Source organism: Brachycentrus maculatus, unplaced genomic scaffold (assembly GCF_059751285.1).
Source record: "Brachycentrus maculatus isolate JH-2025_06_01 unplaced genomic scaffold, ASM5975128v1 h1tg000129l, whole genome shotgun sequence".
Lineage (NCBI taxonomy): Eukaryota > Metazoa > Arthropoda > Insecta > Trichoptera > Brachycentridae > Brachycentrus > Brachycentrus maculatus.
The window spans coordinates 981,663-997,665 of record NW_028280882.1 but is presented as its reverse complement, the minus strand read 5'-3'; the positions used below and the strand labels follow the sequence as shown (position 1 = coordinate 997,665).

General features: G+C 35.6%; 1 protein-coding gene across 1 annotated transcript in view; it reads right to left on the bottom strand.

Annotated features, from left to right (window-relative positions):
- Positions 1-1,517: 1,517 nt before the first annotated feature.
- The window catches only part of LOC148309346 (voltage-dependent T-type calcium channel subunit alpha-1G-like), a 255,740-nt gene continuing 241,254 nt past the window's right edge, over positions 1,518-16,003 (bottom strand). The window contains exons 17-31 of the mRNA XM_088260204.1: positions 15,370-15,504; positions 14,163-14,516; positions 12,764-13,286; positions 12,113-12,312; positions 11,887-12,034; positions 11,427-11,805; positions 11,121-11,313; positions 10,519-10,668; positions 9,780-9,941; positions 8,102-8,320; positions 7,557-7,749; positions 6,603-7,172; positions 5,842-6,071; positions 4,996-5,169; positions 1,518-4,327 (exon numbers count right to left, since the gene is read on the bottom strand). Of these exons, the coding sequence (XP_088116330.1) occupies positions 2,759-4,327; positions 4,996-5,169; positions 5,842-6,071; positions 6,603-7,172; positions 7,557-7,749; positions 8,102-8,320; positions 9,780-9,941; positions 10,519-10,668; positions 11,121-11,313; positions 11,427-11,805; positions 11,887-12,034; positions 12,113-12,312; positions 12,764-13,286; positions 14,163-14,516; positions 15,370-15,504 (5,199 nt within the window). The 3' untranslated portion in view covers positions 1,518-2,758. The remainder of the gene's footprint in view (positions 4,328-4,995; positions 5,170-5,841; positions 6,072-6,602; positions 7,173-7,556; positions 7,750-8,101; positions 8,321-9,779; positions 9,942-10,518; positions 10,669-11,120; positions 11,314-11,426; positions 11,806-11,886; positions 12,035-12,112; positions 12,313-12,763; positions 13,287-14,162; positions 14,517-15,369; positions 15,505-16,003) is intronic.

Genomic DNA, 16,003 nt, shown 5'->3' with positions numbered 1-16,003 from the left:
TGAGCCAAACGAATATTTCAAGTATTTGAAAATAAAATTTAATAAAACTTCGCCACAAAATAAAAATGTGGCTATAATCCCATACATGATGCTACATTCCCATAGAGGTGAATTATTGCATGAGAGAATGACTAATTATCAAAGTCAACGTTGACTTAAAACACAGCTAAACATTAATTATATCTTTATACAAAACCATATTCTTTTGGATTTGAACTGAGATATTTTTACTTATAAGTGTTAATATATTACAGATATAAATATGACAATTGAATTTTCCAATTTTTAATTGACATCAAGAAACGTTACAAATTTTATATTCTACATCTTCATAGTTTTATTTTATTTGTATTAAAGAGTTATTTTAGTACATTTTTAAGACTCGTTTTAAGGCAAGAATAGATTTTTATAAAATTAAATTCTGGATATAAAATAAATCAGTTGAATTAATAATGATTTGTGTAAAATGTCCACTGCATATCGTATTTATGAATCCAAGCAATTTTTATTCCTCTTCCATCAATATCGATCTTATTGTCAACATTATCTATGTGTAAGTTATTTGTGGAGTTAAAAGAATTATTATCTTATTATTATTTATCTTAATCTAAAAAATAATTGCAAAACATCTAAAAAGATGTGACAATTTAATATAAGAGTTTTTATTTTAGATTACTTGGATTTCTCAAAAATATAAATAGAATGCAATCCTAGAGATTTATGTATTATATTTACCATAATTTTTGTTTTGCTACTATAGATGTTATAAAAATATCTTTCCTTCAAAATAATGTAATATTATTAACATTGGTAATTTAAATTTACTATTGCTTTTTGTTTTAGAGGATTTACTCAAGTCCCTATTATAGGATTGACAGCAGGTAGGAAAGAAAGGGTATAGAAAGAAGTTAAGAAAATACATCATATTATAGACTAATGATTAAAGAAAACACTTGTTTTTTACCACTTGAGTTTTTATTTTATTAAAGACTACATGTTTCAGAAGTTAAACTTCCATCATTCAGGTCTGTATAATAACATACATAACCTAAGTTATTATACAGACCTGAATGATGGAAGTCTTTAATAAAACTCCAGTGGTAAAAAACAAGTGTTTTCTTTAATCATTGTAACATGTCTTACCACAAAGTTAATGCCGAAACAATAAATAAAATATTATAGACTAATTTAGAAAAAAAATCTAATAATTCTAAGGAAATAAATACACATACGTAAGTATTAAAAAAATTATAAGTCTCCTGAAAACCACTCAATGCTTTTGAACAAGCAGTGTTCGCGGATGACACATGCATTGTAGTGCGCTAACCCGAGCACTACTTGTGTGTTTCGACTTGTTTGCATTACATAAGGATAAACAAACAAACAAAGCTTGCCAGTTGACACCTGTTGATACTTAATATTGGAATTCATTGGAAGTTCTTTTATAAATTACCAAAGTTTATCTTGTTTTAATTTTTTAAAATAGGTTAACTTTATTTACATTTTTATTGCTTCTGTTTTGTTTTTTTTTAACTGGACAACTTTTAAAATATGTAAACTCTTAAAATAAAAAAAATTAATAAATTGATATTTTTAGTTCCATTTTTGTGAAAAAAAAACCTAAGCATTAAGTAGTCAATATCATCCTCATAGAGCAAAAAATGACTAATATTTGAACACTGAAAATATTTAAACAGATCTAAAACTAATCAGTAACTTCCATCAATTTTTTATAATATTTTTTATATGTACTTTAACCCCCCTAACTCTGATTTATTTTTAGCCATATTTTTATAAACAAGCAAAAAAAATCACAACGTTTGTTGTCAGAAAATATTGTCAGGTATGAAACCTGAAAATTTGTCAGTGTATCCGGTACGCATTAAATATTTTTGGAACAGATATCTTTTCTCGTGCGCCTAGGTCATACGGGTTAGCGCGGAATGGTAAAGAAAAACCGCGCGTATCACGTACGTTCGTAAGTATAGGGCGGTTAAAAGGGGAAAAAAATGTCAATGATCATTTTTGGGATTTTCAACTTATTTTCACTCAACATGTTGGTTAGTTAATTTTCTCTCTATGAAAACGATATAATGTGATTTTTTTAAATACATCATGTGTAAATAGTACATTTGAAAAATCATTAACGCACCATTGGAAGGTAACAAAAACCTAGTTCTATAGTGGGATTTCTATTTTGGATTACAGATACATTATTTTATATGTAGTATAGATTTTTACGCAGGAAATGCAATGATAATACAATATAACATCCTCTTTTTAAAAAGTAGAACGTAAAATATAAATATAAAGGAAAAAATCTCCATTTTACAAAGAAATAGATTTTAAGCACCCTCATTGAAAATGGCTGTTTTTATCAATTAATATATCATCACAAGTTTGTGTTAAACACAATGATAGATTTAGAAAAAGTATTCCGACTTCCCGACATACAATACAATTTTGGACCACACACAATACCTTACACGATAATTCAATCTTTCTTAATGACTTATTACTATGTTACCGTAGGCCACCTTTATAAACTTTCCAGTATAGTAAAAATTATAAATTGTTGCAGTATAATACCATTCGTATAATAAAATCGACAATTACTTTCTTAATATTTTGTTCACGATAGCACAGACTTGTAAACAGTAATTTGTTGCCTATAATTGTTAAAGGTCCTATTAAAAATATGTTAATAGTTTTTGGTAACCATTATATTTCAATTGCTAAGTGGCCAGCCACACTAGGTTTAACAGTCTCTAACTACTTTTTCATTGTCGTTTCCTTCTTTATCTTCACTATAAACAACTATTAAACAGTCTAAATCGTCACCGTCGTTGATGCTGTTGGTTTTATCGACAACTGCTGTCGATGCACTGTTGATAGTGAGTCCCTGTTCGTCACTGGTTTCTTCATACGACTCGGAGCTTCTCTGTCCGAGTAGAAACTCTCCCGACTCTCCGCTCGTGCTGAAGTTAGCGGCTGACATCCTATCCGCACTCAAGTGTCTGTCATTCTTCATTCTCGGTTGAGCGGCATTGAGGTTGGATGCTCCTTCGGTCGGGGATTGGCAACTCTCGATGAGAACTTGCGTCGTCCCGTGCGATGCTGACGCGGCGCCGTATGCGCCATAATCGGGTTTCATGAGATCTATCTTTCGTCTTTCGGCTATTATTTTTCTTACACTTTCCTCTTCTGTCACTTGAGGAACGTTGGCGTCGTTCTCTGTTACTATATTAGGAGGCGGTAAGTGTTTGAAATTGGTATCTTCAGAACTCGCAACAGAATGCGAGGACTGTTTCTCCGTCGGGGAGAGCGGTTGAATCTCTATTTGCACGCTTGGTGATTTAGATTTATTGATGTCTATTACTAGGGATGATGGTCCCGCGGGAGAGTGTTGTTTGTTGGAAGCCGGCTTATATTCTGTAGGTATTTCCACCCTCAGGAAAGGAAGAGATTTTTCTATCTTAATATCACAACTAGGCGGCAAGAGCAAACTGGATTCCTCTAAGCCGTCATTATCTACGGCGGCTTGCTTGAACAAGTGTTTAGTGCTACCGTACATCTTATGCCCGGGTCGTGTATTTTTAGGAACGTTGAGAAAGCTCGAAGGGCTCTGTTTCTGCTTCTCCGCTTCGTGTTGATCCGGTTTCAGGAGGCATGTTTCCTCACTCGTTAAGCTACTTTTGTATTTCTTTTTATATAGAGATCCGTCTCGTTTCAACGGGACTTCCGCTTCTTCGGAATCTTTTCGCACATGAAGAGGTGGCGGTTTTATGTGCGTTTCCTTTTCTAGATTTTGGGTTTCCAGTATGACTGCCGTTCTTTCTCCGGCAGTTTCGTCGTCTTCGTCGATGAAGCAAGGTTCCTCTTCGTATAGAACGTCGGTTGCGGATTTTTCTTGAGGCGTGTCGGAGGTTACTGAATCCATTCGCTTTCGGAGTCGTCTATTTGCATAGCTGTCAGTGGAAGACTCTCGGGTGAGGTGATGTCGTCGAACGGAGTACGACTCTGTGGAGGAATCTCTCGTGAGAAGTCGTCTGATTTGGTGGGACTCGGTGGAGGGCTCTCGGGAGAGTCGTCTCCTGGGGTGGTAGGACTCGGTGGAGGCCTCCCGGGAGAGGAAGCCCCTGGAGTGGTCTAGCGAGCGTGCGGCGAAGGCGCCGGAGAGGCGCGGAGCGTGCAGGGTCTGGCGCCTGGTGTTGAGGTACTGCAGGCGGCGCAGGGCGGCGCGCGGTGCTAGTGGGCTGCCATACAGCTGGATGGAGTTGCGCCCACTCGGTGCAGAGTACACAAAATCAGCGGGCAGTGAGTGAACCTGTTGTGTGCATACAACAGTTGTCATTTGTGATTGTGCTACATGTCGTGATCGTGTGCTTTGATCCACGATAAAATGATGTGTGTTGACACTAAATTCATATTTGTAAGAAAACAATTTAGTGAACCACTAAATAAAATGTGGCGATATGTATTATACATTCATTTATGATTTTGCTCAGATTTAAATGATTTTGGAATGATAATTCAAATGCAGAGGCACATTATTTACAATTCCCAATAAGAGTATGAATATGATAAGAGCATTTTTTTTTTACTATGTCTTAAAATTGCAATACTAATTGAATTGCTGGTTTTTGTGGGATGTGATGATAAATATATTTTAATGAAATGTATATTTTTCATATATAAGGCATAACGTTGGATAATGTGCCATTTTACATGTATGCGAGGTGATAATACATATGCTAATGGTGTTATTCCAGGTTAATAAATGAAGTATTAAAATACTTAATATTAACTGCCAGGAATCAAACCTGGAACTTCATAGATGGTAACCAATTGTGCTAACATTATTGCAAATTCTGTTAATGATCGCACACTTTTATATGCTCTGTGATTATTTTAATGATTTTTTTCTAAGTGCCAAAAGCAATAAAGGTGTTAAAGTTGTTTGAGCCCTCTGTGAGTTGTTAGCGAGCCCGTTACCTTCTTGAGTGGCCTGATGGGGCGGTTGTTGGCTGCCTCCAGCTCCAAGGCCATGCACAGAGCCTGGTCTTCCTGATCCTCCTGTTCCTTCTCCATTTCTCTCTCCAGTTCTACTTCCATGTCCATCTCGTCTTCCATCTGTTTGTGTGACTCTTCTAAATGCTTCATCAACACCTGAAATGGTATTCATAATATTATTTAAGTAATTTTAGTGTAACTACTATTTAGCTTGAAAGCTCCTTTGACATTTGACAATTTCATCAATCAAAATCATTTGACCAAAAATCGCATGTGTTAGACATTTTGTGTAGTTTTAATGGTGCTATGGTGGTGAAAGGTAGTATTGTTTGCATGCTGTGTTAGTGATTGTCCTGACGAAGAGACGGGTACGTCTCGAAACCGGTGACCGAAAACCGAAAAAAGTGGTTATATACTGATTTCATTGACATTTTTGTAAAAAAATAAATAAGTAAAAATCAACTTGTTTTACAAGTCACTTATCCCCTACACTCAAAAACTCAAAAACGAGTGTAGGGGATAAGTGTCACTACAATACAAAAATATTATCAATTCTTTTCTGGTTTCAAATATGCCAAAAAGTTATTGTGTTTTGATGCGATCTAATATCGCTAAAAATATTAGATTGCATCGAAAGACAAGATGCATGAAGCTAAGTTTAAATTTAAGAGCTGAGTTCTTTGGACGTTTAAGAGGGTAGGAGCTGTTTGGTATATTTTTTTTTAACAATTCGATTAGTGAAAAAAAAAAAAAAAGTTTGATCGATATTCTGGAGTTAGAACTAAAATAATATCAGTGGTAAGAAATGATACAATATTGTATACTTACGGCAACCACAACATTGACTAGAACAAACTGTGCCATGAGTACGAATATCACAAAGAATATCGGAGCAATGACTGTGGAGACACAACAGTTCCTAACGCAGTCTACCGAGGAGTCACACTCCTCCCGCAGTGTGTCCTTCATGATGCCGTTCCAGTTATCTCCCGTCGCCACTCGAAACAGAGTCAGAAAGGCCATTCCGAAGTTTGCGAAATGAGCATGTTCTCCGAGACCTGAAGAGTTCATACAATAATGAATAAATTTATCTAATTAACAAACATTTTTTTAATTTTGGTTATATATGAAAGTAAACCAGGTACTATAGGATATATACCATAGGTTTCCAAAAACCTTGAATTATTTTGGATTACCTGATTTTTAACAATATTTTGAGTGTTTCCAAATCTTTCTGCACTTAGGAGTTCACCTAAGTGGAGAACACTTGCCCAGTTATAAAATTCCACATCTGTATACTTATATGCACATACATTTACAAAAAAGACTGTGAGAGGGAAAGGAGTGAGGAAAGGAGAAAGATCAAAGCTTAAGCCATAGAAAAATGCTATGATATATGTACATTGGTATTCTGAGATGTTCTTGAAGTTTTGCATCGAGCAAGAATTGATTGTGAAGACAAGGGTTTGAAATCCAAGGAGCAAGATTTGCAAACAATTATTCTGTTCTGCTAACTTGTGTCGAATTTTAAGAAACTTCTAGAAATATGGGTGATAGTATATAAGGGAGAGTTAAAAAGCAACACTCACCTTGACAAGGAACTTCTTCAGAGCATTCTAGTCGACCAAATAATTCTACACCGAGTGCTGCAAATATAAAGAAGAGTAGGAAGAACAGCAAGCCCAGGTTTCCAACTTGCGGCAATGCCTGCATCACGGTATCTAACAATGCCCGGATGCCTTTAGCCATCTTCAGTAACTTCAACACTCGGGCTATCCGCAAAACCCTCATAACTCGCATTATAGTCGGATTAATTGGAATTATATTGGTCTGTAATTCCTCTAGAACTATCCCCACTATTGATAGAATCACTATTATAACGTCTAGTTGATTCCATTTGTCTTTGAGATATATTTTGAACCCTAAAGCCACTAATTTCATGATAGCTTCGAGGATAAAGACTGCTGTAAAGAAATAGTTGAATATTTTGAGCGTGTATTCTAATGCGGCAGGCATCCGGTAGTATTCTATTGCCATTGATACAACATTTAGGCCAATGACACCAGCTATAGCGAGGTCGAAGTATTTTGAAGTCACAACATTGTGAACGAAGAGTCTTCCTTGAGAGTAGTTGGAGTAGTAGGGGGGCTCGTGCATTTCTGTAAAAAATGACAAAATGGTAAAAAGATTGCATCATTCTTGTGTATTTCTGTGCAGCAAATGGAAAAATAAATCGTGTTGCTGTATCTATTATTAGGGTTGATGCATACCTCCTAATGCAATTTACATTTTAAAAATTGCAAATACAACGTTTCTAATCACAGTGAAGGCCGAAATGGTCATAAAGCATTTGATTGGTGCTCTGCGACCATATCACCTGTGAACATTACTAGAAATGTTACAATGGAGTGACAATATCAAACATGGAGCCTCTAATCTACAAAAATTAAAATGTGCCCCAAGTGGAATAAAAAAAATTACACAATTTAAATTTGTTTTTGGTTTTGAAGAACTGATTAGATTTTTAAGATTCTTTCACATACTTCTTCTCTTTTTCTCCATCTGGAGTGCTCTCTTGGCCGCTCTGCGAACTCTCTCTTCTTTTTCCTGTTCCTCTCGACATCGGTGGAAGTTCTCCACTACTACTCCCACAAACATGTTGAGAACGAAAAAACCAACCAGGAGGATAAAAGCTATGAAGTATAACAGACGCCATTCTGAGTAATTTCGAACTGGCTGCAATTAAAAGGGTTTTATTATAAAATTAGTAATAAATACCACTTATCGATTGTATACTGACAAAACATTTTTTAAGAAGTATATAGGATGTTCCAAAAAACACATGATGATGGCAAGCATGGAATAAAAGACATCATTTGTTTATTTTTTCTTTAACATACATTTAAATATATATTTAAATACCTATCTAAGTAACCTTCCTTGTGCATCAATATTTGCTGGTTTAGGAGTCAATATTATTTTATATTTACAAAAATGTTTTTCAAGGTCAATTTTCTTACTTATTTCAATATTGTAGACTTTTTAATTTATTGTGTATTGAATTAGGTTTGAAGAAACCCGCACTTGCCTGTTGATCAACGCCAACTGCATCGAGACCAGTGTACATAATGTTTACCCAGCCGTCTCGAGAACTCAATACAAACAGCGACATAAGAGCTTTCCCCAAGTCGTCAAAATTATACTTTCGGTTTATCCAGACGTTTCCCTCGATCGCCAAGCATTCTGTTTTATTTCGGACGCCATTTATGTTTTCACCCTCGCAATAGAAGAATGCTCCCTTGAACAACTAAAATGATGAAAAATTGATGAAAAATTATGAAATTAAGATCACCCATCAGATTTTTAACACAAATCATACAGTTGGAATTTTGTAGCGTACAGTAAGAAACACTATTTCAGTATTACGCGGTAGTATTGGAATTCTATAAAACTGCACATGGTATTAGTATTCCTTAAAATCACAGACTATTTTTTTGCTTTATTCTGAATTTGAATTGTTTGCAGTCTTGCTTCACAGTCTTGTTTGATAGCAATGCAGTAAAAGTACAGAGATACACATGCTCCCTAATTAAGGTTGCTTATGAGCATGCTTAAGACGAGCATTCTCTCAAGCTGTATACATTTGCTTGAATTAAGCATGCTCATTTACAAACATCAATACTAGCATGCTCATAAGCAAACCTGTTCAGACACGCTAAAAGTATGTCGCTTCAGGTAGCATACTCCGAAATTGAGCGAATGTCAATTTTTAAGGATGCCCGAAAGAACATGTTTATTTCTAGCAAAGTACGTACACACATGCTACTAAGTAGCAATTGCTCTAGTACTTTTGTGCTAATAATGAGCATGTGTATCTAGACCTTAACAATTAAAATGACCTCGTTCAATGATGGAACACATCCCTAGTGATAACCTTTCTATGCATACTGCCCCAACTATAGGGCTGTAAAACATTAGGTCAGATAGCGCATGGTCCCACGTTTGGTACATTGGGACATGGAAGCGGTTATTTCTCAAAATATTTCCAGATTATGTGGGGATTTGGACTACCAACGACGTCTATCGATGATACAACGCAATTAAATAATTTATCGGCCAGTTATAATATATTTTTATCGATTAAACAAACGATGTTTTAAGATGTCATTAACACCTTACTACACGAAAGATTACGTGAGGTCTTACTGAACTTCAATAGCATAAATATTTTACATATATCACTCACTCCTTTCAAGAACGTCATAAATCTAAAAACTTGATTTTTCAGGAGAACGTTTTTAAAGTTTAAAAATAAAACACAATGTATTAAAAATGAAAATCAAGCCACTTATTACTGTGCAACAGATCTTTTTAGGTAAAACCTGAAGGTTTTTTCTCCATTTGAAAAATATTTAGTATATTTAAAAAAATAATTAAACAATACCTTTTCTTCAAAATGCAAAAAACAACATTTTCTGCCCCGTAGCGGTAAATATTAAGTTAAAAATATGCCTCTTTTGCTGGGATATAGTACATTTTCTGAGCATTCCGAAAACATGCACAACAAAAAAATTGACGATTTTTTATTCATGACCTTCTTGAAAGGAGAGAGCGATATTTTAAATGCATAGTTTACTTTATGGTATGGTAATATAACACTCTCATGATCATTCATCATCTTTAAGTGATATTACACAAGTGAATGATGAATGATAACGAGAGTGTTTTTCAATAGCCTCTTTATCTAATATTTTTTTTGTTATTACCTGAACGCCTAGAATTCCAAATATTATAAAAAATGTGCAGCAAATCAGTACTATGTTTCCAATGGGCCTTAAAGATGAGAGCAGTGTTTGTACAACAAGTTTCAAGCCTGGCGCTCTGTTAATGACTCTGAGGGGACGTAGCGATCTGAGTAAACGGAATACCTGAAATGTACCAAATTCAAAATCAACTTATCATATTTTATTAACAAATTATCAGAAACTGGATTATTCACCCTACGGATGATGGATGATATATCAATATTAAAGTTGTCTCAACTTGAGATGAAACATCTATTGTTTTTATCTAAAAGAAGATGGAAGTCAGCATCTCAGAACTTATGACCTGGCATTTAGCTCGCTTAAGTAATAATTTTGTACACTCTTGTAACGCATTTAAATGCTAAAAATGTATAGTATTGAGTGTATTGCTGTTACGTTCAACAGATGGCGCTTATTGCGTTAAAAAATTATCAAAAAAGCTAATTTTTACCTGTGACAAGTAAAACATCAGTCACAGGTATTTGAAAACTCACATGTAATCAAAAGCAATGTTGTGTCAAAATTTCAATCGTTGAATTACCAAAGTAATTTTGAACAAACATTTACTATAAGAAAAGCAATAATAATAATTTAAAGTCAATAACCATGTCATGTTTTTTTAAGCCCCATGGTAGTCTGCCAGAGAAATGATTAAATGAGAGAATTTTGAAAACGAGTAATCTATTAGAATTATACAAACCCTGAGTATTCCAAATATTCTTGGACTGGATTCTGATAAAAGAGACATCAGTAGATCTATAATGGATATAATGACAAGAGAACCATCCATAATGTTCCATCCTGATGTGAAATATGCATCCGGACCATAAAACATACCTGAAGCAACCACCTGTAAAAGAAGAGAACAAATCAGATATACAAATATGTACATGAGGTTGGAAACAAACATTATCGAAGGGTTAAAACCATCAAGGATACTAAGAATGAAATCACACTGGAAAAAAATATATTGTATAACGGACAGAGTCGGTAATGATGCAGCTATAGAGTAGATGACAGTGATTCAAAGTATTTTCGACGGACGAAGAAAGTAGAAAAAAAATCAACTATGTAAAGACCCCGTTTTTGTCACTTAAAGCAGATTGATTTAAATAAATTAAAACCTACCAGCAAAAGCTAAACTTAATACAACGGACTCCTGCTTCCAACCCAGGTATGGAAGTGAAGCATATAGTTGGCAAAAGAAGACTCGAAATGCAATCCCTCATTCAAATTTTAAATAACCAATTAGTCCATGCCGGATTCTAAATATGTATCAGCACAAATGTAATATTATCTTACCTTCACAAACATTTCCAAAGCAAACACCCCAGTGAAGACGTAGTTTGCTGTAGCCAGGAATGCTCTTTCGGTGCTGGTGGGAGGAATGTTTGGCCTCTCCATAGCCAGGGTAATGCAATTCAAAGCTATGAAAAGAAGAATGACATTGTCAAACCATTTTCTTTCTACTATCCACACACAGAGGCGACGAAATCTGGAAAAGAAATAGGACTCTATTGTTCACATGACTTCCGAAACCGTTTACTGCTCAAATATCTTCCTATCATTTGTATTTCGCATAATTTATCCTGCCTTTGTTTATCTTACCTATTATTAGATGAAAATAAATACAACGCAAAGTCGTCTCTCTCTTTAAGGCACCCTTTTGGCTCGAGAAACCTGAATAGGTCTTTGAGCTTTGAATTGCTAGTTCGATGTTGACTAAGTGTACCAGTTAGACTTATATTTCCATTGTTATTATTGGTTGTCGAGTTAAAATCATCTCTGATATTCTTAATATTCGGCAAGGGATTTGAGCTTCCGTTATCAGTCTTTTCCTTTTCATTTGGAGGTCCGAGACTTGAAATTAAAATGTTAGATGATTTGGGCGGAGACATTGTATTAAGTTGCTGTTGGTTTTGCAGTGTTTGTATTTTCATTTCGTTGAGCTGCTTCTCATTGTTGTTTTCAATTGTGGGATGACAGCCTAAAATATTTATTAACAGTCAGACACTATTATTTTTGGTAACTATTTCAAAATGTAATGTTAAAATAATTATTAGCTTACTTGCTAGAAGATCTGGTGTAAGTGAAAGTCTATGGTGAGCAAGTCTTTGCGACATATTTTGACGATGTTGGTTAGGGTATTGTAACTTAGTTGGAAGGTTTGATTTTTGAACTGGGGATTGTGATGCTACTCCACTTGCCCACGCAACCTAAAACAAACATGAATATAAGTCCGATACATAGTAAATTATGATCTTATCATATTTTACTGAATGGTAAAAAGTTACCTGAGGTACAGCGCTGTAAGTGGAAGCTCTGCTCCGTATAGAATTCTGTGGTGAAATGCCTTTAAAACTATTTTGTGGAGAGAGTCCTTTGGTGGATTTATTGTTAGGTGTGTCTCCATGTGTATCGTTTTGTATTCGGTTTGTTGACTGTAGTAAGACATCATTTTTTCTTAGACCATGTTGGAAATTTGTTCCGGGAGCTGTGCGAAATAAATATGAAATATAAGTATATACAATTGTGTAAATATTTTTTTTAATACATGAAAGAACTAAACAGTGAATGAGTGAGCGGTGTGAGGTGTTGTGAGGCAATGTGTGAATTGAAGAAACTTTAACGCAAATGGAATTCTAGTTTGCTGTTATGTGAATCTATACTAGATGATTAATGGAATGAATTTGAAACACTTTTATTCTTTTAAATGTATGATCAAAAAGCCCCAAATGATCATTCTTGAAGAAAGTATGCTGATAAATGAATAACAGATTAAGAAATGAATTTACCAGTGTTTCCAATAAAATTTTGATCCGTTGAATCTATTGATTTATAAGATACTAGATTGCAAAGAAAAAAACAGATTGTACATTACTATCGGTGTTTAAATATTTATGTATTAGAATACTCCTGGGCCTGATTTGCTATTTTCTACTTACTTGAATGATCCCTGCCGTTATTCAATACAATAATGGCATCAGAGTCAGACCCACTCCTGTGTTTAGTATTGGAGTTTTTCCTTCTAAGGCCAGGCCTTGTAATCTTCCAACTATACCCTCTTTGAATCTTACAATTACCTCCGTTCATCAGCTGATTTTCCTCAGAATTACTCAGTTGTTTCTTTTCATTCAACAGGCTGGATTTGTCTGATGTGCTGATGTTGCTATTGTGGGAAGGTATGCGTATATCTTTCTCTAGCGAGCTCTTGGTCAGTTGGATGTTTTTTTCATACTGGGTAGGAGAATAATTAGACACTAATCGGTCTAATTTTTCAATGGAGCCCGAGAGTGCCGGCTTTGGTATAGGTAGCTTATCTTGTCCATTTATCATTCTGATTTCTCCAGATGACTGCTTTTCTTTTTCAGATTTGATTGATGAGGTGACGTTTTTTGCTCTGCTCGCTGAATGCAACGTCAATGAAAAGCTGTTGGGCGGTTTGAGTAGTCCCGGAATACTGGTGCACTAAAAGAAAAACAAAACAATATTTGAATCAATTAATAGGCAATAAGTACCTCAGTGATGAGAAAACTACATAAAACTCAACAGGAGAAGACATTAAAAAAAAATTACAAGAAATATTTGTGATTTTATTATTTACACAAAGATTTCAATTTCATACTATTTCTGTAAGCCTAAGCGGCTCATTATTAAAAATAGGTTTCATATTGTGGTAGAGTGGGTTCGAACCGAGAACATTCCGTTTCACTTCTAAAGTGTTTGGTAAATTTGTATCCTATTTTGAATCATATTTCTTTGCCGAACTGACAAATTTTTCTCTTAAGCAAAAACTGAAATGTAACGTTTTGGTGAGGACCTCCACATATGTACAAAGCAATAATATAACCCCTCATTCAATATTTAAATAAATTTTGATTTTTAATGCTTAAAGGTGGCCCAGATTTTAATTTGAAGAGCGATAAACAAGTGACCATTGGTTGTTTTCATTTGGTTCAAAATATGGATGGAGTATATTATCAAGTGGAGTATATTATCAAGGAATGAGTCCATTCGCCAGGAACTACGCTTGGATGGCTTGACTCTGGCCAATATCTGTACCCGACGGATTCTCCAGTTGACACGTTGCGCGTGGCAACGAGGATAGCATGGAACGACTAGTTGTGATCGGTAGCCTGGAGGGAAAGAGAGGGAGAGGAAGATCCCCACACGATGGACCGATCAAATTAAGGCAGCACCAGGCACCTCGGTGGTTGGAGCGCTACGTGCAGCGCAGTCAAGGGATAACTGGAGAAGAGTCATTGCTTCTGCAAGCGTCACAACCCTCAGCAGTGAAGAATAAGACGGAGAAGAAGAAGAAGAATATTATCAAGTATAGTTTACCGAGCTTCTGTCTATGGAATCCAAGCTGTCGAGCAGTGAAGAATGTGACAGGCCATAGTTATAGTTGAACTCCCGGAAGGAGGCTCCCGGCTCCAGGGTGGTGTTGGGCGAGTCCTGCGGCGTGGCCGCCGTGGTGGTGATGATGGGCAGCGGCTGCTGCGCGCCCTGCTGCAGCATGAGCGACTCCTTCTGGATGTTGCACTTGGTGTCCTCGGGCCTGGCCTTCCTGGACTGCCGGCAGCGGTGGCGCGCCCTGCCGCCGCCCTGCGACTGCTGCGCCTTCTCGCGGTGGCCGTTCGACTCTTTCACTTTGCGGATGTCGTCGGCGGAGCGCCACTGGTTTTTGATCTCGTGCTACAATTTTTATAACAATGTATGTACATGTATTTAAGTTTTGTACTGACATTTCTTGGTTGAACTGCATTTTATAAATTTTATAAAACAACTGAAACAAAAAAAAAAAAAAAAAAAAAATTAATAAAATAACATTCTAAAAATGAAACTTGACGAACAATACGAACATAATATACAGACTATACAGCAGAAAACTAAAAAAGAAAACGTACCACATAAATATGTATGTTTCCCTGTAATATATATTTTTAAATGTATAACATGAAACTATAAACAACAACAAAAAAGAAGAAAAAAGTGCCTCTCCAAGCACAAGAGCCAAGTCTCTTTTTTTGAAGAGACTCAGGGCAACAAAAATTTTAGGATTGTTTTACGTAGAAATGTATATAGGATTGTTTTACGTAGAAATTATATTAAAATGAGAGAGAAAACCCTTATACGCACCCCAATGGTGCATAGGGCGCTGCGTCATATAAACGCAGTGTTATCTTGATCGTTTACACATGAAGGAAATGTGATCAGCCCTTCGCTTCAGGTACCAACCAGAGTAATATTGAATAAATATTATAGTGAAAAAATCACTTATATTTTATTTGACCCCCCCTAGGAATCGAACCTGGGACCTCCAGTGCTGACCACTCAACTGACAACTTAATTACTCTACGGAGGCGGAAAAATAATGATAAAAAAACTATATCGATAAGAAATAACTGTCGGAAAAATTGTTATGTTTCAAAGAAAACAGGACTTCTTTGTACTAATGTGCAGTAGAAGGAGTTATCGACCAACGGTTCCTGTTACTTTTGACATTTTACGTTACCATTATAACTACTTAAGATATTTTCAGCAATACCTGCGTAAAACTATCACTGGATTCTGATATCGACCGAGATTCATCATAAGGCAGCTCGTTGTTTTCGGAAAAGCATTCGGCTGAAAGCTTAGACTTGGCAAGCTCCCTCTGTTCCCGTTCTCGCCTTTCGTTTCTCTGGAAAATAATTGGGACAATATTTAAATGATGCAAAATATATAGGGAGATTGGCACCAGCCATCCCGGGACCCCTTTTTAAAAAATAGGATCTAAATATGAAAAATATATCCCACGTATACAATTATTTTACAATGGTTAACATTTTAAGAACAAACCGGAAATAGGTAAAAAATATTTAAAACTTTATTGTTTCTACCATTTGACAAATTTAGAAATCATTTTATTCAGACTGAATATCGGGTCATTTTTTTGGTCGTTGGGACAAACTGTCAATAACGGTGAAATGTCCCGAAGTATTGGGACGATAGCAACCCTATTAATCAACATAAATTGTTTCTTGAGACTCTACATACAGGGAATATGAAGAATATATTTTGCATATTAAAAGCATCGTTAACTTTGTGTTATGGTAGTAAAACACTTTAAAGCAGGGGTTCCCAAAGTGTGCGCCGCGGCGCCCTGGAGCGCCGTAGAAAGTAAAGAGGGGCGCCGTGAG